We start from the raw sequence: 21,486 nt of genomic DNA, 5'->3' as shown, positions 1-21,486 counted from the left end.
GGCCAGCTGGATGGCTTTTACCTCTGCAAATTGACTCGATTCACCTTCTCCTTCAGTAGCTTCTGCGACTTGTCATGTAAGACTCCATACAGCAGCTTTCCACTTTCAATGTTTTCCTACAATACGACAAGATCCATCAGTGAACAAAGCATACTGTTTCTCATTATCTGAGAGTTCACTATATGGTGGGACTTCCTCACCACAAGTCACCACCTCCTCAGGTGGCATTGTGAAGTCTTTGCCTTCAGGCCAGTCTGTGATCACTCCTATGATTCCTGGACAATTGGGGTTTCCTGTTTGAGCTCGTTGTGTCATTAAGGCAACCCACTTACTCCAGGTAGCATTGGTGACATGATGAGTTTATAATTTAAACATATAATTAAAACAGCATTTTTTTGCCTTTGGAGCATGCACTATGTGAGTCTAATAAAAGAACAGAGAAGTCAGAGAGAAATTATTTCTGTATTTGAAATAAGACAAGTGGAAGGAGGGAAAACATTTTTTGAAAGCTCTCTCAGTCTTTCTGTTTTATGAGCGAGTTTTGAAGTCCTGCTCTAAGGTACCTCCATTTATGAGCTTACAGGACCAATGGAATTGAGGAGGTAAGAAAGACAGTCTAGTCCACAAGTTCAATTTTCAGATGTTTATAGTGACCGCAAATGTTTGAGATTTATGACGAACAACTTTCTCAATAAATATTTATAAAAACATCAAAATTCCAAACTATAAGTCAAGACCAAGACCCTATGTTATGCTGCTATATGCATGATGAATACAGGCTAGTTTTATGTTTTCTATGCTCCACACTAAAAGAAATTAAATGTTTTATAGTGCTGTGGAATTTCTATTTATTTTCTAGAAACAGAGAATAGACAAAATGGGATGAAGAACAGTACAAACGAAGAAACAGAAGTTACAAGCCAACCAGGACATGCTGTAGCAGAGGATATGAAACAGCAAGAGAATGTGAATGGTAGTTTCAGCAGCGAGAACAGTGTATCAGAAACATCTATTGGAAAGAATTCTCTAGTTCCAGGTATGTCCACTAACTGGTACTTAGTGCTGGTACCAGTTAAACTTTAGTAACTGTAAGTAACTGAAAGAATGTTCTTGGTGCATTAGCTCTTGTCTTGCTCAAAAATTCAGGAACATATGGTACTGTCGAGGTGAAGAGAATGAATGGAAAAAGTAAATCTTGGTTTTTTGGAAGCAGTAAATTCCATTTCTTGCTATGCATTAACAGCAGTAGGCATTTTAAGGGTCAGATCTACAAATTTGTTTAGTTCAAATTGTTGCTCTAGGACAAGAATATGTTGTCATACTTGAACTAATTAATCTGCAAGGTAAGAGCTGGTTCAGAAACCAATTTGATAGCACAGTACAGAATGGCTTAGGAGGACATGGTCAAAAAATCTGTAGCACATTATGTGCAGCCTCCATGTAGACATTTTTCTGTGTCCTGGTTGTAGTGATGATGTTTTTATCTACAGGCTGCCTAATTTTCTTATAATTAAGCAACATTAATGATCTTCCTTTCCTCTTATATAGCACTTTCAACAACTTTCTATTATTATTTTTTCACTTACTGTGTGAAGAAATGAGTAATCTTCAAACATATTTAATATTGTTAATTAAAATTGTTAATATTATTAAATGAATACTTTATTTCAGACCTATTCATGGTAGGTTTATATTATGAAATGAAAACATTAGGTTTACATTGACAATTCCTCCCAATGTTGACACAGTTTAAATCAAGAGGAATGTTTCTGTACCAGTATAACTGCAGCTGTATCAAGTACTTCTTTCTAGAAGGCTGGTAATTCTATATTGGAAAACATTTTTGGTTTTGCTAAGTCCTTTAATGCCATCCAGCAAGTACTTTTTCTATTTTAAGGATTTATATTTACAGAGCATCAAATCACCTTTGCCATTTACATCACATGGTCAGAAGTACATTTTTTAGTACAAATTTTTAGAAATTGTGGTGGCTTGTTGTTCATGTGGATCCACTTTTAAAATCATGCCTTGGGAGTTGATAGTGAGCAACAGCAATTACCAGCAACAATTCACAGACATAGGTGAGAACCAATGATTCAAACATACGCTGTATGATTAAGGAACCATTCATGTGGGTTACAAGTTCAGATGGAGCAGAGAATAGTTACAACTGAGATAAATCCTGCCTGAAATGATTTTAGTGGGCTTACTCAGCCAAAGGAGTAAGACAGCTAAGGCTGCTCTTTTTTATCAAACATGAATAAATAAATAAAAAAAATTGGCTCTGAAAACTGCAGCCTTTCAGTGTGCGACAGTAGTAGCCTATTTCTCATTTAGCATGATATTAACAGCATATCACAATGTTTTGTAGCAAGTAGTGAATTATTAACTACAGCAAAAATATCAACTTTGTTTTCCTTGTTTAGAACATAATTTGGCAGTATAAAGAAGAGGTGCCAGATATTTAATGATGATTCAGAATGGATCAGACTGAGTTATCCTCACTCTTTGGATCCTTTCAGGGCAAGGCTAAAGTTCTTAATTGTAGCCTCACTGAGGGTGGGTTTTCATTGCTGTTAGCTCGATATTTTACCTGACTCTTGTCAGGTTGAAGGTTACAGATAAGTAGATCTATTAGCTATTAACTAGCCTGCCACAAGCCAATTCTAGCCTGAAAGCTATGATCTCCTCAGCACTGAACTGTACTGAAATGAATAGACAGTGGGTGTTAGCAGTTTGTGCTGTTGGGCAGAAGTGGATCTGTTCAGTGGTATGGTGCTAAGGGTGTATGTTCTATGTGAATTCTGGCAATTTGGTTACGATTGACTTCAGTCTGGTGTGGACTCTATGCCTGCAGGTGGCTGGAAAAAAATCTCGTTTCAGCTGACAGAAGTTCATTTCTTGTGATCCAAACCAGCTCTGTGATATGAACCAAAGTAGTGTAAGTGGGGACAATTGACAGATTCACTGTAAACACGCACTTCTGAGTTGAACTAAACCAGCAAAGTAGATGCAGTGTAGCAAGGGGCCGACAAGAGACAGTGCTGCATGAGGATGGCTGTAGAGGAACTGGCTCACATTCAGCCATCTTGAAGTGCAGTAAGCTTTGATCACTATGCACTTGTACACACAGACTTAACTGCACTCAAGTCTTTTTCCATTTCCATCCTTTCCCATGATCTTATAAGACTGTATTTTTAGACCAGGCAGCTGAAAATACAACTGGAGCCCAGATTCTACTTCCAAGTAGGCTGGGAACCCACCTAATTTGCAATTTGATGCTGTCAAGTGTTGTCACTTTTGCAGTACGCTCCCACCATTCCTTCATACATTGAAAAGAATAAATTTCAAGGAGAAAGATGTAAGCTTTTTCAAGTCACTTGAATTTACTGCAATTTGCATTGTAAAGCATCTAGAGCATCCTCTGACCCCATTATTGGAGTAGCTGAGACAGAAGGAGTCAGAAGGTATGAGGGCAGTAGGGTCATGAAGACAGAGTAGAAATAGATAATTTAGCCTAAGAGAAAACTAGAGAGAAATTGTGCATGCAAAAACACAGATAAGAAACTGCACACGCAAAAAAACCCCAACAAAAGCAGTAAGTCTGCAAGGTCAGAAGTGAAACACTTGGATTACGGCTACAGTTACTTGCATAAACAACACTTTAAATAAATAACACCTCTGTTTTTCAAGGCCTGTTTCATTAAAAAAAAAAGTTGATTGGAACAAATAATTACACTGTAATTAACTGGAGAGTTCAATAATGTATTACAAAATGTCTCTTAATGCTTGAGATTAGAAAAAAACTGCCCATTAATTTGAAAGTAGGACCAATTTTAATAGCCTGTTTATATTTTGGTCCTTCATTTATATTTTCTGATGCTTGAAACTTATTCTATGACATAATGTAGCACAGGACAGGAAATAAATACTTTTTTTAATCCATTTTTTTTCATTACATTCCATTGTCTTTATACTTACTTACTAGTTGGTGCAAAGTGACTGAAAATCTTTCCGTGGAATCTGCTGCATTACAATGTGCAAGTAGCACTGCGAGGGAAGACTGGTGAAAGTGGTGGAAACAGCTGTTAGAAAATATTAAGTTTATTGTTTTGGAAAGGCTTACTTTTTTTTTTAATTTTATTTTAAAATAATTCAAGAAATTTGCCACAGTTGAAAAAGGAGAACATTATTCTCTTCACCTTTTATTTGGAAGATGAATACTTGCATTTTACTTCACCACTGACATTTTCTGTGAGAGATTATTTTGCAATGCATGCTGCACATTGTAATTCAGATAATTATGTACAAAACACTCTGTGAATGCATATTCTCTGCTGCATACACATCTTTCAATAGGTCATTTTAGATGGGAGACCACATAGAATAGACCCATAGAATTTTAATTTTGTCCTCTCCAATCTACACGGATTCTTAGAAAGTGAAATTGGGAGATCGCAGTGTCATCTTCATAGTTGGAATTACCACTAATGCTATGTAATAGTTTGTCACAGGTCTTTGAACTTGGATTATAACTGGTGAGGTTTTCTTTTTTCAGACAATGCTGTCTTTTAATGTGATATTAAATACATGCTAGTATATAATAATAGGGAAATTTTATATAAATCACGCTTCCACTGTGAATATATATTTTTTAAAGTGCCTTTGTGTTGATTGCATTGATTTCTAGGAGACTAGGCTTTTAATTTAGGTGCTTAAAGTCTTTAATGCCCTTTCCCATCCTAACACTTCCTACAGGTGGTGGTGATTCATAGTTGGATCAGATTCTGAGGTCTGTATGGAATAAATGATGAACGCTGTAGGACAGCAAGACAGATGGTTGCATCACTTTTCATGGTTATGTTAGAAAAACTAAAAATAGTTAAATACCTGACTCCTAGTGGTAGCTAAGGTAGCTTTGTGTCCGTTGTCTATACTTGTTCTGTGAAATAGCAGTTTTGTTTCTGTTACTCATTTACCTCTCAAGGACACCAAAACTTGCATAAAGGAAAAAGCTTCATATTTTTACTGAACGCAGGCTAGGTTTAATTTCCACCTCACCAAGATTTTACAGTTTATATTTAAAGAGTACCGTTCTAAGACACTACAACATCCACTTAGTTCTAAATTCTCATTCACAGCATGTGTTTTGCTTTATGAATTATTTATTGGGGACAATATGGATATGGACCATAATGGGATATTCACTGGAAAAAACTATGAAAAACTTGATAGGACACAAGTTCACAAGATAATTAAGCACGACTTGGTAAGACACAAATTCACTAGGTAATTAAGCAAAACATAGGTCAGTGCTATTATTCTGACTGATTTCTTGCGCAGACTATGAGCAGCTGACAGTGCAAGGTGAGGCTGTTTGCAGCAGGTTTTTCCAGAACAACTGTGTATCTCTTTAGATTTTAGAAGAGCTTTGGAAAATACAGCTATATAAATTACACTTGTGACTGAAAAAAAAGTTCGTGTAATACATTGATTGCCCAGCAGAGGGAGAGCGTAACATTAGAATATGTGCAGTAAACTTGCCAGACTTCTGTGGCAGTGTCCACGTCTTCTGTTGGGAGTAACAGAATTGTCCGTCCCTGCTTTTACTTGCAAAGTGTTTAGCAGATTTAGTAATTCCTCTCTGCTTTTATTTACCTGGGAACTATGGTTTACTCTTTTCATGTTACATGAAGAAACCCTTTTTTAAAAAAAACAAACCAAACAGTTCTGGTTTTGATTTTCTTCTACGACAGATATAACTGATACAGTTTATAGGGAGTAAAAGAGAATGTCTTCAGTTTTCCAGCAGTGCTGTGTATCCAGCAGACCAACATAGTTTGTTGGGGGTTTTGGGGGGTTTTTTTTGTTTGTTTTGGCTCTGCACCCCCCTCAGAAAAGATACAGTAAAATAGGACTAGAGGGGGGGATCATGCAGGCAGTCATGTCTGGACCCTTGCTTCAAAGCAAACAGAACATAGATGCCTGAGAATAATAAATCATGACCCACATTGCCTTACCTCTGCTATGTTTTGGATTTTCATCTTCCAATCCATATTTTTTTCCATAAAAAATGAACTATATTGTTCATAGTTTTTTCTTTATCTAAGAAAAAGTTTAATAAAGGAAATTATACCTCAGCCATCCCTGCCAGACATTTGTCTAGCCTATTTTAACAACTTAGGGAGAAAGCAAACAATATGCTTTTGCTATTTATATTTGTATAGCAAATATACTATGCTACATTTGTTTGTGTTTTTCATTTAGAGTCAGATGTCTCCATAGGAGATGAAAGTGTCAGTAACTTGAATGAAAACCTGGGACAGAGCTGCACAACCAGTGATTCAGGTATGTTTCCCTTCTGTTATTTAGTAATTGTAAAATAAGCTCTGGAGGGTAACCACTCTGTGAATAGCTTAGAACAAAAATCAGTGGAAGGCTTCCATTTATTTCGTTGGAAAACAGATGCCATTTTTTGGGTCTCGACTTAAGCCCCTGCCCCAAAAGAGTTGATTTGCTGATATCATCTGAATAGGTCTCTAGACATCATTGTCATTCAAAATGGTCAGTGATGTAGAATGATAGAATCCCATAGACTGGAAAGGGCTTCCAGAAGTTATCCAGTGCAGTCGCCTGTACAGATGCTCATAATGCTGGCACATATATGTGCTTCTTTTGCTCTCAGAGAGAAGCTAGACTGTGCCTGGCCTCTGCCCACGGTGAGAGGGAATAGGAAATGCTTTAGAGGCATCTAAGGGTGAGGAGAAGCATTTCCAGGGTACCTGCAGAACAGTAATGAAGGTCCACTTTGGACCTAAATAATTTAGTAGCCCTCTCTGTAAAAGGAACCTAATCAATGGAGGTTACTATCTGAAGACCTCTGCAAATCTCACATTTAAACGTATGTGCAAGTTCTAAATATAGTTTTAAGCTAAATATTGGACTGTGTTTACATAATACTTTGCAGACAGACACGAATTTGCTATTTATGTGCTCTGAGCCCAATTAAACATTGCTGTTGTAACAGACATCCCAATTTTTTTCTTTTTTTTAATCTTAGACTTCAGGCAGAACGATTTTGCAGGTGTCCACCATGGTGAACAGCCTGCATTTGCCTACACAGAATTCAAGAGGAACCAGATACCTTTTAGAATATAGCCTTTACAAAGTTTGTACTGGGACTGTATCTTGTGCAAGGGCTAGAAACAATCTGGGTACCTATCAGGCCAGCTCTGCCTAATAAAGCTAGTACTAGATCATTAAAGCCAATGTAAATGTTACACATCCTATGCCTGCAAAGTGTTTACTATAAATGCTTTAAAATAGTTTAAAGCTTTTTAAATATTAAAATCCAAGTATTTTGTACATACCCAGAAAATTCAGGATATCTCAGATCTAAATGGCTACCCTATAGCTAGGATTTTAGTCTACGTATTGCTAAGTCTGAAGAATATACTTTGCACTTCTGCATCAACTGAGGTGACTCATCAGTCACATTGTATTTCTTTCCTCACTGTGTCACATGAAATGTCTGGGCACAGAAACTTCTCTGTTCCGTGGACAGTCACACTGTAAGAGTTGTTCAGGCTGATATAGACTACCGGTATGTGGCAGCACATAAATATGTATGGCCTGATCCTTTAAGATTCCTGAAAAGTACATTGGACATTGGTTCTGCCCAGTAGTCCAGCAGAAAACAATAAATCACTACAGTAACGTGAAGAATGCAAAATTTTTTTTCCAATGGTTACTTGCTATATGTTCTGTTTACATGTGGGCTTTTAAAACAACTCGTTAAAATGTTTGAAAAAAAACATTCACGCTTTTTAATCATGCCTAGTAAACTCAGTGAGAGCAACTATGAGAAAAAAAGCTAAGGAGATACAGATGGACCTTGTGATATTTATGGATTTTATAATTTGAGATTTTGCAGTAAGGCTGTTACATTAACAGAGATGTTTGGATAGTGTCTTAATGCACTGACATGATTTGGATTTTAATGCAGAGAATCATGTAGATTTAGTCACAGCTTTCTGTGCAGGGATCATTTTACATGTAGAAAAATGGTGGAGTTAGGACAATAGAAGAATAATTATTATGTTTCTTTTATCCCAGAGCAGCAATTCATATGAGCCTTGTACAAAGACAGACAACTTCCCTAAAGTTATACTGTGCACAATGAAAATTTTTTAATGAAATCATATCCTGTGAAAAGATTCCTGTATTAGCCTTTATCTAAACAGGGGCTGAGGAAGCTAGGAGAGAGCAAGTTAAATATTTTTTAGGCCTGGACAGTTAATTGAGGATGTTAAGAAACTGAAATTTAACCAAACAGATGGGTGATAAAGTGCTAGTTTCAATATGATTGAACTATTGAATTTAGCCAACCAGAAAGCAAACAACGTTCTTCCTCAAAAGAGAGTAGTAGAAGTCAGATAAGTAACAGCAAGTACTCTCTGGTGTGAATTTCCCTGTGTTCCAGGTAGTACTGCACTCACACTAAAAGCCAAAACAAGCAAAAAACACTTAAGAATGGCATTTGGATGTTTCCATCAGCAGTATTTTATCAAGCTTCATTACTTTTTGTTAGTTTAATTTTTTTTAATGGAATCAGGGATAGTAGAAAAATACACTTATTTTCTGTGTAATGTATCAGTGATAATAAAATCCTCGTGATTCTTCATTTAATGATATCATCAGGAAATAAAACTAGAGGGCTTTTTCCCCTCATTTTTAGCCTAGTAGAATGAATTTGTGCCTTTTCTTCACTAAGGACAATTAATGCTTGGATGGTGATTTAAATAGATCTGTAGGGGAAAAAAAAAAAGCCCAAAACTCCGTTGAAATAAATCCTTCTGATATTAATATATATATCATTTCTGACTTCCTAAATAGATGTAAGCTCGAGAGATTTAATATGCTTCTCTTACTGCCTGAAATAATTTAACAACATTTTTCCACTTCTAGCTTTTGAATGTTGTTTCATCTGTGGCCTGTAGAACTGAAATCTCTGCCATTGCATTTTATATGATAGATGGAATGCTTTGGCCTTCAGATGGCAAATGTATATGGCTTCTTAGTGAACAGCTCGATTGCATTATGTATGAGTCAGTCTGGAAGCAGCGCAATCTACCATGAACAGGTGTGATACATTCTGCAGTTAGCTCTATCTTGTATGGGCAATTGAATTTTCTTATCTATATCTATCTTTATAACTCCATTCATCATTTTTTAAGTGGTCCCTACCTCTTTGTCTTTCTAGGGCTCCATCCTTTTTTTCATCCTCTGAGAAGCATTTAAAAAGGTAGCTCACTTGCAACCAAATAAATTTCAGTACTGATGAAAGAGAACTTCACATAAGATTGTCTAGATTACAAATACTGCAGCTCTGGACACAACCTTTGCTGGTCCCAGTGCTACTGAACTGTATCATTTGAATTCATACATAATAATAGTCATGTCAATATAGATGGGTGAAGACACACTGTGGCTCATTCCACCTGCCCTGGTTGGTGACTGCATGTAAGTGGTTCTGATCCAGGGCTGCACAGGTCCACAGAGCAGCACTGTCTATGCTAACATGCCCTGTTTCTCTTTATTCAGAAGATGCTTCTGATAAGAAATTAGTATTTTTCCCTTTGACATTTGTTCAATATTCTGATAAATGTTCTATGCCTCCTGTTTAATACTTGTATTTCTTTGTACCCTTAGAGGAAGATGAAGTGGCGAGCAGAGTTTCACCTGAGCCAGATCTGATCCTGAGAGATTACCAGATGGAAGTTGCAAAGCCAGCACTGAATGGGGAGAATATCATAATATGTCTGCCTACAGGCAGTGGTAAAACCAGAGTGGCTGTTTACATTACCAAAGATCACTTGGATAAGAAGAAAAGAGCATCTGAGCCTGGAAAAGTTATAGTACTTGTTAATAAGGTATGTTGGACTATTTCTAAAGAAATAGTATTTTTCAGACCTCATACGCTGTTAATACAGAACTTGTAAAATGAATATAAACACATTTCTCAGCTTCTCCAGATGTAGCTATGTTTAAAGGCATAGAGCTCTAGACTGCCATCTCCACTGCACCCCTCATCCTGGTGCAAGCATGAATGATTTTAGAATACCCTGCTGTGAGTGCAAATTTAGATCTGCCCCTAATAACCACATTATTGGAAAAAGTATAATTTCATGTTAGAATGAATAGAATTAAATAATTTTTTAAAAAATATTTTTCACATTCTGCATTTCAATTTGGTAATGAAGGCCACTTAATCAGTCTCACAGTAGTTAGGGAATATTCTGCCAGATTTTCTGATAATTACTGTAAGTTTTACAGTTAAATTTAGCACATAATAATACAATCTTCTGTAATTAGCACAATATAATATAATCTTCTATTGTAACATTAAAATATAGAAAAACATTTAAGAATTTTATTAAAAGAATAAAAGATATCCATATCCTCCTGTAAGAATAAAATTGATAGCATGTTATAAGCTCAGTTAAACAGCCAGAGCATGCATAGTTTGTTCGTTCTTTCTAAGGCACAGTTAAGCCAAAGTTCTTGGGACAAAAACGTTTCGTAGGAGCAGCTGGAGGGAAGGGGTTGGTTTGAGGATTTTTATTGCTTCGTTTTGTGTTTTGTGTTTGGTGGGGTTTTTTTAATCCTACACTGCAGTTAATAAGAGAATGTTTGCTTTTTTAAAAAAGTATATATTGCACAAAGTGTATGTTCACCTAACAACATTTCTGGCAGACGGGCATGTATTTTAATCCTATGTATGCTCTGGTTTAAATTCTTTGGAAATCTTTATTCAGGTACCGTTGGTAGAACAGCATTTACGAAAGGAGTTTAATCCATTCCTGAAGCGTTGGTATCAGGTTATTGGTTTAAGTGGTGATTCTCAGCTGAAAATCTCATTTCCTGAAGTTGTCAGAAGAAATGATGTCATCATCAGTACAGCACAGATCCTTGAGAATTCACTGTTAAGTGCAGCCAAAGAAGATGAAGAAGGTGTCCGCTTATCAGGCAAGTGTTTAATTCTGAGATTTTTACAAGAGTGCTAAAAGTATGTCTCTATTCTGGAAAATTGCAGAGTAAAAACGTGCCACGTTCAGTAGTTAATGTTTTTTCAGTTGACTGGTTTTATAAATGCAAGCTGTACTCAGAGTCAAAACCAGATCTTAGTTAATGAGCATGCAGTTTTTTCAAGCCAAATTAGACTCTTGCAGTTCATTTCTACTAAATATTTGTTATACTTCCTGTTTTATTTACCAGAAGCACAACTTTGTGCAAATGCAGCCGTACTGCAAGCTTGGTAGAACATTGAGTTACATCAGATAGAAGCCATAAACAGGATGAGAAAAAAATTATAAAAACTCAAATGTAGACAGTAGTTTGAGAAATACAATGGAACAATATAAAAGCCAATCCATTATAAATGTTTTATTCTTTAAACTCTTACCATTTTTCTAACATACAGAGATAGGATTACTTATAACTATCTCGGAGGCTGGCAGATATAATGGTCTCCTACAACAGTTGAGGAAAGTTGAAGAAAACAAAAGACATAAGATGAGATGAGATAAAATTCTTTGCCCAGAATCCTGAAGTGGCAGATATCGATGGGAGATCAGAAAGGAAATGATATTATCTGCCAGTTACATGCAAATAATGGAACAGCTCCTGACGTCAGCTCCAGGATTTGGGCTGCAGTGACCCTCCTCTGTGAGATGTTAACTTCTCCCTCTATCTGCAGGCAGTCAGGTCTTTTAGATGGGGCAGGATGAATATCAGAGCTATGATATTCAAAATAATGGATCTGTGATAAAAGAAGTACTTGTCTGGGTGTTACAGAGAGAGCAGAGAAACCTGAGGGTCAGTCTGTGTCTATCAGTGCCTAGTGCTGACTGAAGTACTGCTTGATCCAAACTAACTACTGCAGAGCTACTTGGATACCTCAGAATTGCCTCCCCTCCTTCAGAATGCCTTTCTATTAACCTAGGCAGAGTACCAGAGATTTTCTTGTATTTATTTCCTTTCCACTGCACCTAGGTTAATAAACCTTCCCAAACCTGAATCATTTGGGAACACCATACAGAGGCACCTGAACATTCTACAGAAACTCTGACGTGATCAGAGAATTGGGCTGAGTCCCAGCCAGTTTGTGTAAGGAAGTGGTTTTTTGAATGGGTTTCACACCTTGCAAAGCTTCCTTCATAAGGAGTTACATTTTTCCAAAAGTGAGGTGGCCTTGCAAACAGGACCATGTTTCCATGCTATAACACCTGTGCTATTAAGTTTAGCTGGACTGAAGCCAAGCAAGCCCGAACAGAGCCACCTTCATTTTTATGGCTATGGCTTGGTTAAGTTGCAGCCTATATAAACCATCCTAATTAGTTATATGGGTTTTATTCCTAATTTCTGTTCATACTTTCTTCATCTGTTTCCACGGAGGTCTGCATTACACGTAACACAGAATTCTAGCCTCATTGAAATGGAGGGGACTCTCTTAACTGCGTTTTCCCAAATGCTTACTCTCTTTACCAACGGCTGAAGTCACCCTGTGGACTTCCTAAAAGCTGTGTATCACTTTCTCAGTAGAAGCACATCTCTTCTGGTGGATTATGTCCGTCCTGAGTAATGATAGGAATATGCATTACAGAGATGATAGTCAAACATCAAAGGGAGTAATTTCACATTGGCAAAATATCTGAGAAACTGCCAGCACTGTTTCTGAAGTCTTGCAAGATGTAGAAATCTTAGAAATAAATATAAATTTAGGTTTGAAACCACATCACTCCAGTCCAAACTGGCTTCCTGAACCACTTGTGTAAAGACAATCAGATTTCCCCAGTGACGTAGAATCACAGAATAGGATTGGGAGGGTTGGGAGGGTCCTTTAAAGTTCATCGAGTCCAACACCCCTGCAATGAGCAGGTATATCTTCCACTAGATCAGGTTGCTCAGAGCCCCATCCAACCTGACCTTGAATGTTTCCAGGGATGGGGCATCTATCACCTCTCCGGACAACCTGTGCCAGTGTTTCACCAACCTCATTGAAAAAATTTCTTCCTTATATCTAGTCTAAATCTGCCCTCTTTCAGTTTAAAACTATTACCCCTTGTCCTATCACAACAGGCCCTGCTAAGAAAGCCCCCTTTAAGTACTGAAAGGCTTAAAGGTCACCCTGGAGCTGCCTCTTCTCTAGTTTGACCAGCCCCATGTGACATGGAGCACTAGTCTGCTTTCAAAGCAGTACTCTTTGGTTTAGCCTTTACATAAAATTTCTCTTGTTCAGTCTCCAGCTTTATTTAGGTTCTTCAAAGACAAAGTTACATGATATTTTCTCCAGCAGAAAGGCCAATTTAGAATGTTCCAGTTCTCTGTTAGTTTCCAACTTCTGCTACCAGTTGTTGCAAACTCATTTGCAGCGATGCAACAAATTGAGCACGCTAATGTGTAAACAAGACTGTGGAAATTGTCCAGATTTAAAAAAAAAAATTAACCCTGATCATTTCAGTGACCTGCTTTACTGTCATTTCCACAAATGTTTGTCAAACTGTAGGAAACAATGTTGAATTGTAGGGATTTCAACACGGAGAGTTATTGGCCAGCTAGGGGAAGAGTGGGAGCTCCATAAACCAGTTTTGCTGTTAGAGAAACATTCCTGAGTCTTTCAGATCTGAACCTGGAAATATATGTCTCTGTCTGCATATGCAAAAAGAGGGAGGAGATGTTTTCAGTGTTTGTTAGAAATGTAAAACAAACAAGAAATATTCTTAATTTTCCTTATTGTATAGTACTCTACCTGTTGCATGTAAATATGATCTGACTAAAAAAGCACATAATACCTGTCTGAATCTTCATCAATTACCTCAGCTACAAAAGAGAGATGGTAGTACTCTCACCATCTGTTTGTTCTTTCCAATGACACATCCATAAAGTAATATAAATCTTTCAATTGGACAGGAATAGGGAGGAAATCTCTGTGTTGCTACACAGCAGAAGCATATTTTGATCAGGACAGGCCTTTCTAAAATGTCTGAAAGGCCTCTAACGTGTTATGTATCTTGTCATAAACAAACTATGTATTTTCTCAGATACAGTTATGGATGTAAAAGATAGGATTGAGTTAAACTGTGGTATGCTCTTACCGCTGGTTATTAAAAATATCTCTCTAAACTTCTTTATACCATCAGATTGATTTTGCAAAAACAGAAAATGTAGAAGTCCTTGACGCCTCAGGAATGCAGCAATGATTACACGGTCTATTAAATAGGTAGAGTTTCCATCCACACCTTCCTCCAGCACCACAAATTTCCTAATATGTTAGGGCTCAGACAAACTGACTGGTTCACTTCAACAGTCTCCTTACCTGTAAGAAGATTTACTCACACAAATTCTACATTTGAAAGAAAATTAATCATTTTGGGGTTTGGTTGTTTTGTTTTTTCTTCAGATTTTTCACTCATCATTATCGATGAGTGTCATCACACGCAAAAGGAAGGTGTCTACAACAATATAATGCGACGTTACTTAAAAGAAAAGAGGAAGAACAGGAAGCTGGCAAAAGAAAACAAACCACTGATCCCACAGCCTCAGATTCTGGGACTTACAGCCTCACCTGGTGTAGGAGGTGCAACATCCAACTCAAAAGCTGAAGAACATATTCTGAAAGTAAATCGCCCTCACATTTGCAAATCACCAAAGGAATATTGTGTTGTTCAAGTAAAACTTTTAAAGTCAGTGTTCAGCTCCAAATATATAAGCTGATTTTTTTTTCATGCCTACATGGGAGTTCAGCTCACAGCCATTCAGCAACTACAAATTAATGGAAATCCATGTACAAATAAAGGTTACTTTACAGGGAAGTAGGGTTACTGAAAAGGGAAGTTAAATGACTGCCTCACTTGAAAAAAATTATCAAGTTAAGATCAGAGGCAAGAAATCCACAGAATAGTGAGTTTTCTTAATTAATAAAAATCTAATTTTCCATTGGTGGATTATAATTTACTGTGTATTCCTAAATCCTAGAGACATCACGGTATTTTATATCTGTATTTCTGGAGTGACTAAGCTGGGCTTTTTTGTGGATCCAGGCAAGTGAAGAACAAAGTTGAATACTTAAACAAGCAGAAACCATTTGTGAGATTCGTGTAGACTACAGATGTGTTTCTTTACAGCAGTTATAGTTACTTGTTAAGAGGGGAGAATTGCGTAGTTGCATAAATACCTGACTTGAGATAATTGGTTAAAATGTGTACTTAAACAGCTGTGACTCTAAAGAAACTCTGTTTTACTTGAAATTCAATGGATTTACATTAGTAATACAAAAGTAGAATTTAGCCCAGTATCCAGTGAAAACTCCTGACTAGGAAATTGCACAAGAGGATTTGCTATTGAATAGGTGAGGCTTGCAAGAAGCTTTTATGCTGTATTGAAATAGATAGAATCGCGAGATCTTTTGAGACAAAAATGTTCTGGCAGTAGAAGCAGAGAATTCCTTTTCATCAGCTCTGAAATCTTAATGATAGGATGATGGCGTTTGTATCTAAAGAAACGTAATCCAAATATGCAAGCTCAAATAGATAACTTCTGCTAGAGACATTAAAAAGGTTTCCTGCCAGGCTTCCTTTCCTATTTTCTCTGCTTATGAAACTTTTAAGGTTTCCCATTATTACTTTAGACTTAGTGACAGAAATGTACGTATTTTCTTCTTGGAAGGGATCAAAAGGAGAAAAGTCCAGTTCAACTGTGCAGTTAGCACAGAAATTTTCTCTATCTCTTCCTGTTCCAAGAAGCATAATTTCGTATTATGTTCTACACTCATGACCAGCTCTTACTTTTATAATTACTCCTTAACATTCATTTTCTTTTTTTCCTATTTCACTATTATTTTTGTTTATTTGTTTTGTGCTCCAAAATCTTCTCTTCCCAAGTATTGATGGTATATTTTCCTTTTCAAAATACCTATTTTGCACCCTGATCTGCAAGTTTTTTCCAGTGTGCAAGGATCACTCCTGGCCTAAAAAGTAACTTGTTCAGCTTATCTCAAATGCTTTTCAAAGATTTGGCCTTTCTTATGCTGATAGTGTCTGTATCCAATTTTTGTAGGAAGAAAATAAAATCATATAAAACCCAGTATCTGAATGAGAACCTCTGTTGCATTAATTCAAGTTTTCATGTGGAATAACTCATTAAACATTAAAAGAAATAACTTTGTTTTCTCCCAGATCTGTGCCAATCTTGATGCACGTAGAATCATGACTGTTAAAGAGCATGCCTCCCAACTGAAGAACCAGGTGAAGGAACCGTATAAGAAGACTGTGATTGCAGATGACAAAAGAAGGGTAGGTTTTTTCAAACAAATCAGCGTTTAAGTTATACTGCCCTTTAAAAGTGTGTTGTATGGTATCAAAAACTTTTGGCTAATGCTCTTTTTCTATAGATCTATTGTGATCTATAGTGCTAATTTAAATATGTGTGTATTTATCTGCTGCTTCCCTCTGTATGCAAAAGTATCAGTAGAGTCAAAAAGAACTAAATTTTTGCATATTCGAGTTATATTTTTGCTGTATCTGGTCAAAAGACCTTCTGAACCATAGTTAAAATGTTTGTATTGGAGTGACATTATATTCACTGAAGGTACGTTATTTCACAGCGTAATTCTTGTGATTTTCAGAACTATTTATTTCCATAATTCTAAATGCACTTAGCAACCTTACTTGTTTTTTAATTTAAGGTTTAACATATTTAAAAAATACTCAGTGTAGTACTAGCTAGAAGAGTTCAGGCCAATGTTTTCATTGCCACAAGATGCTGACTTACTTTGGTAATCAATTTATTTCTAGGATCCATTTAGAGAGAGAATTACTGAAATCATGAGTGAGATTCAAAACTATTGCCAGCTCTATCCAAAATCTGAGTTTGGAACTCAGCCATATGAACAGTGGGTGATTAGAGAAGAGAAAAAAGGTAACCACATAGCAAAAATATCCCACCTTTGGATCTGTTTGAGTTATTCTGTACGCAGTCAAGTTTTTGTACTTTTTGTTCTCTTTTAGCTGCAAAAGAAGAAAAACGCAAGGAACGTGTCTGTGCAGAACACCTGAAGAAATACAATGATGCTCTCCAGATAAATGATACCATCCGAATGGTGGATGCGTATAATCACCTAAATAACTTTTATAAGGAGGAGAAAAGTAAGAAGACAGTAACGAGTGATGATGATGATGATGAACCAGCAGTATCAAAACAGGATGAAACAGATGAATTTCTAATAGGTTTATTTCATGGTAAGTTTGAAATACAGTGGGATATTTAATATTTTAAATCCATATGATGCAACTATTATGCACTAACATGATTTGCATAGTCCCATTAATTATTACATCCTAGAGATTACCATGTTGTTTATTATGACAGTATCAGGATGTCCCAGTTCATATAGTATGGAGTACATTAAACAACATCGTAGTGTGATCACGTCTCAACATTTGGTAGAAGTTCTTCAGCTTTGGCCCAAGGGTACCTTATTTTTGCTGATAGTGAAAACTGTACTCTGCTCTTCTCCAGTGACGTGTCCCTGAGGACACTCTGACAGATAGACAGAATGTGTATTCCAGTAGATGCTCTTGAGAGGCAAAACGTGGACCAAATGAACTACAAAAGTAATGAAATGACAGGTTTTTAACCAACCCTTTCTACCAAATTTTGTTTGTCTATATACTAAGAGCTGGGAGTGATGACCTTGAGTAAGTTTCAGGTGAAGAGCAGATAGTGAGAGAATTAAACACAGGATCAAACTGCAAAGATCAAAGTTAGTTGCCTTTCTTTTGGATCATTCACCCTGGAACTGGGATTCATTCATGTGTGTCCTTGACACACAAATCTTTTTTGCATCTCTTTTTCCCGTACTGCCTTTACAATGAGGAAGAGGTAGACAAGTTTGCTCCCACTGCTTATGGCTCCTGCGTGGTGCAAAAGAAAATAGGTTTCACTGCAGCATGTATCCCAACTTCAAGTATCCTATGAATTGCAAATTTAGAATGCCATTGTTAAGAAATTCCAGAAGTGTTAAAAAAAACTTTTAGAAAAATAGATTAGGTTAGATAACATTGTTGTGTTTTTAATGACTCTTTATACCTGTCTTTATGCCCCCTTATATAAAGCTGTGATTTAGCTCTTTAATACGGTGCACTTAACTGTACCACTTCTGGTATGTAGACAGAGTTTTTTCTTTTGCTTATTCTTACCATGAAATATAAGCAAAGTGTATGTTAAAAAGCTAATGGTGATTTATTTTGATTGATTAGTGTGTTTGTAAACTCACTTGAAAAATAAATTGGTATGCCACAGCTCTTCAAACTGGATGTGAATTAGCCATGCTGGGAGAATTATATAGAAAGCTGCTCTTTGCTTTGTTTTTTTCTAGAGCTGTTATTTTACATCGTTACTTTTTCCTAATTTACATATGTTATTTTTAAAGCAAAAAAGAAACAGCTGAAAGAGTTGGCTAGAAAGCCAGAATATGAAAATGAGAAGCTAATACAGTTGCGAAACACTTTAATGGAGGAGTTCACGAAGACGGAAGAACCTAGAGGAATTATTTTCACCAAGACTCGGCTAAGCGCCTTTGCTCTATTCCAGTGGATTAAGGACAACCCAAAATTTGAAGAAGTGGGAATTAAGGCCCATTACCTTATTGGTGCTGGACATAACAGTGAAATGAAACCCATGACTCAGGTACAGAACTACACGCTACAGCATTCAACTCTCTTACATGTTTTGAGAAAACAGCTTGTTTTAGTACTAGAACAACGGACAGAAGTTTAGAGCCCAGAGTTCTGGTTTCATACCTGCCAGCAACTTACCATCATAAGCTGCAGGATAGGTGAATAACAATGTCAAAATAATTTTATTTGCACAATAAACAAGCTGGTTTGGTTTTGGATTCTATGGCAATAGGATTAACAGGCAGCCATTTCCTAGAGGAGTATCTAGTCAAAAGGGACACAAATTGTAGTGGAGCATAGGAAGAAAAAGTGAACAAAATAGCAATAGCAAAAATGTGATAGTTAAATGAGTTTATATTTGTCAGGACAACAGTAATTCAAATCATATTTTAGTTGCTGAATTGAAAAATAAAATTAATTACAATGTTGATTATGCCTGTCTTTTTGTGATATAATTGCTTAATCAACTTATACCAATTTATATGCATGCTTCACACTGACGCATAACCATTGAAAGAGAATTTGCCAAAATTTGCAATGAAAATTTCACAATTGATCACTCCACAGTCCGTCTCATACCATTGTGTTGACTTCATACACAACATCTCTCGGATGATTTATACCAACATTTTCAAAACAAAGTACCTCAAGTGTCCTAAAATCTCTCTTCTATTCTGCTTTTTACTCCCCATAAAATTGCCATTTAAGCAAAAATGGTGTGGTTTACTGCTGGCCAGAGTCCATTTCCTTCAGCTGCTCTCAGTTTCAAAAAGAAGTTCGGAATTACTCTCTCAAAAAGTTGCTTGTTTTCTATGAAAATTTGGCATTTAATCTGTACACCACATTGCACAAACAAAATAATAGCCTCTACATTTTGAAGCTGAATATAGCAAATCAGAAGTTTCTGTCCCTCTGCTTAAATTTGTCTGAAATATCCAGCTAATTCAGAACTCTATGTTTTGGGTGCTTTAGTTTTTTAAGTGTATCATTGCAGTGCTTTTTGGTGCTCCCCGGATCACCAAAATTGTGGTCCCCATTTATTATGGGAAATTTTAAGTGCTTTGGAACTTGACTTGGAAGTGCTGAAGTCTGTACTTTAAGCTGAAATTACTGAAGTAGTAGAAATTTTGAGTAAGTAGAACCTTTGAATAACTACTTAAAGAATTTGAAAATGATAGAACAACAACAACAAAACTATATTATCAAAACTCCTAGCATCTATGACATGGGCTACAAAGTTTTGATAATATAGTTTTAATAACCAAGATTGCTTACCTTAAAAGGCTGGCTTCTGCTCCCTCCTCCCTCAAAAAAGGTACTGAACACCTACTGTATTCAATAGGAACCCCTTGTTTGTAATCTTAAAGATGCTTAAACGCAATTATTGAAGCCACTGATGTTTGGCATTCCACTCTGAAATGATCTGACTGTAATTCCTTACACCTCTTAACTGGAATACCCTGATGACAGAAACTAATACTGAAAGTTAATATATTGATTTTTTTTAATTTACAGAATGAGCAAAGGGAAGTCATTGATAAATTCCGAGGTGGAAGTGTAAATTTACTTATTGCCACTACTGTAGCTGAGGAAGGCCTAGACATCAAAGAGTGTAACATCGTTATTCGCTATGGCCTCGTCACCAATGAAATTGCTATGCTGCAGGTATGAGTTTACTGCATACACAACTTATTTTTTAAAGTGCTTTTCTGTCTGGAAATAGTGAATCATATACCTGGGCTTTGGAGAAAATTTTGAAATAGCTCAATACTAAAAGAGAAAATGTCCTTGCAACAAGGTTAATTTCCAGTTGCCATCCTCAGTTTGCATGCAATATAAAATTTGCCTCCATGTGTAATGGTGTAACATCAATTTAAAGCTCTACACAAACAGCTCTCTTACAGAAAAGGTATAAGAATATGATCAACAGACTGGTTTATATAAAAGACATTTGTACCACCAACAGCTAAAAAGAGATAATTGCATATCAGAATACTGGTTTGTCCACGTTCTCACTTAATTTGTGAACACAAATATTTATATATTTAATATTTAAATGCGTGCTTATTTTTGGTGACAAAATATAGTTTTGCTTTGCAAAGTGTTAAACTAATCACAAGTCTCCCAAGTACTATTTCACAGGTATCTTCAATGATAATGCAGAAACAGTATATGGTATTCACTGATTCTTTATCTGCCTGAGCTAAGTGGGAAAAAATGCTCTGTGGGGACACTGCATAAGGAACAGTACATGTCTTCCATTGCAAAACTAGGAACAAATGTTGTGCAGTGTTGCAGAGAACATTGTGCTGTTTACATTGTACTCCTTGCAAATTGTAGGCTCGCGGTCGAGCTCGAGCTGATGAGAGCACCTATGCACTTGTGGCTTCAAGTGTCTCAGGAGCTGTTGAACGTGAAGATGTTAATATTTTCCGTGAGAAAATGATGTATAAGGCCATCGAGCGTGTCCAGAACATGCCACAGGAAGAGTATTTAGATAAGGTATTTACTACAACTCTACACTTTCCCTTTAAAGAAGACTGATTTATATTGTTAAGGAATACTTTCTATTTGAAATCTACTTAGGGAAGGAAAACTTACTACATATGGCCTTGAATATTTCTTCCAATATTTGTTTTATAATCTATGTTTTCTGGGCCCTTAGAAAATTCTGCTTTCTTTTTGGTAAGCAGGGAAACACACAAGTCAGGAAAATTGACTAGAAGTCATGTTGTCTGTGCACTCAGTA

General features: G+C 36.4%; 1 protein-coding gene across 1 annotated transcript in view; it reads left to right on the top strand.

The window, feature by feature from the left end:
• Positions 1–21,486, top strand: part of IFIH1 (interferon induced with helicase C domain 1) — a 30,438-nt gene that overhangs the window by 6,110 nt on the left and 2,842 nt on the right. The window contains exons 3-13 of the mRNA XM_054208237.1: positions 860–1,036; positions 6,268–6,348; positions 9,712–9,932; positions 10,818–11,028; positions 14,462–14,679; positions 16,236–16,352; positions 16,854–16,977; positions 17,067–17,297; positions 18,491–18,747; positions 20,253–20,402; positions 21,078–21,239. Of these exons, the coding sequence (XP_054064212.1) occupies positions 860–1,036; positions 6,268–6,348; positions 9,712–9,932; positions 10,818–11,028; positions 14,462–14,679; positions 16,236–16,352; positions 16,854–16,977; positions 17,067–17,297; positions 18,491–18,747; positions 20,253–20,402; positions 21,078–21,239 (1,949 nt within the window). The remainder of the gene's footprint in view (positions 1–859; positions 1,037–6,267; positions 6,349–9,711; positions 9,933–10,817; positions 11,029–14,461; positions 14,680–16,235; positions 16,353–16,853; positions 16,978–17,066; positions 17,298–18,490; positions 18,748–20,252; positions 20,403–21,077; positions 21,240–21,486) is intronic.

This window comes from Rissa tridactyla, chromosome 7, assembly GCF_028500815.1.
Source record: "Rissa tridactyla isolate bRisTri1 chromosome 7, bRisTri1.patW.cur.20221130, whole genome shotgun sequence".
NCBI classification, from domain to species: domain Eukaryota; kingdom Metazoa; phylum Chordata; class Aves; order Charadriiformes; family Laridae; genus Rissa; species Rissa tridactyla.
This window is presented reverse-complemented; position numbering and strand designations above follow the sequence as displayed.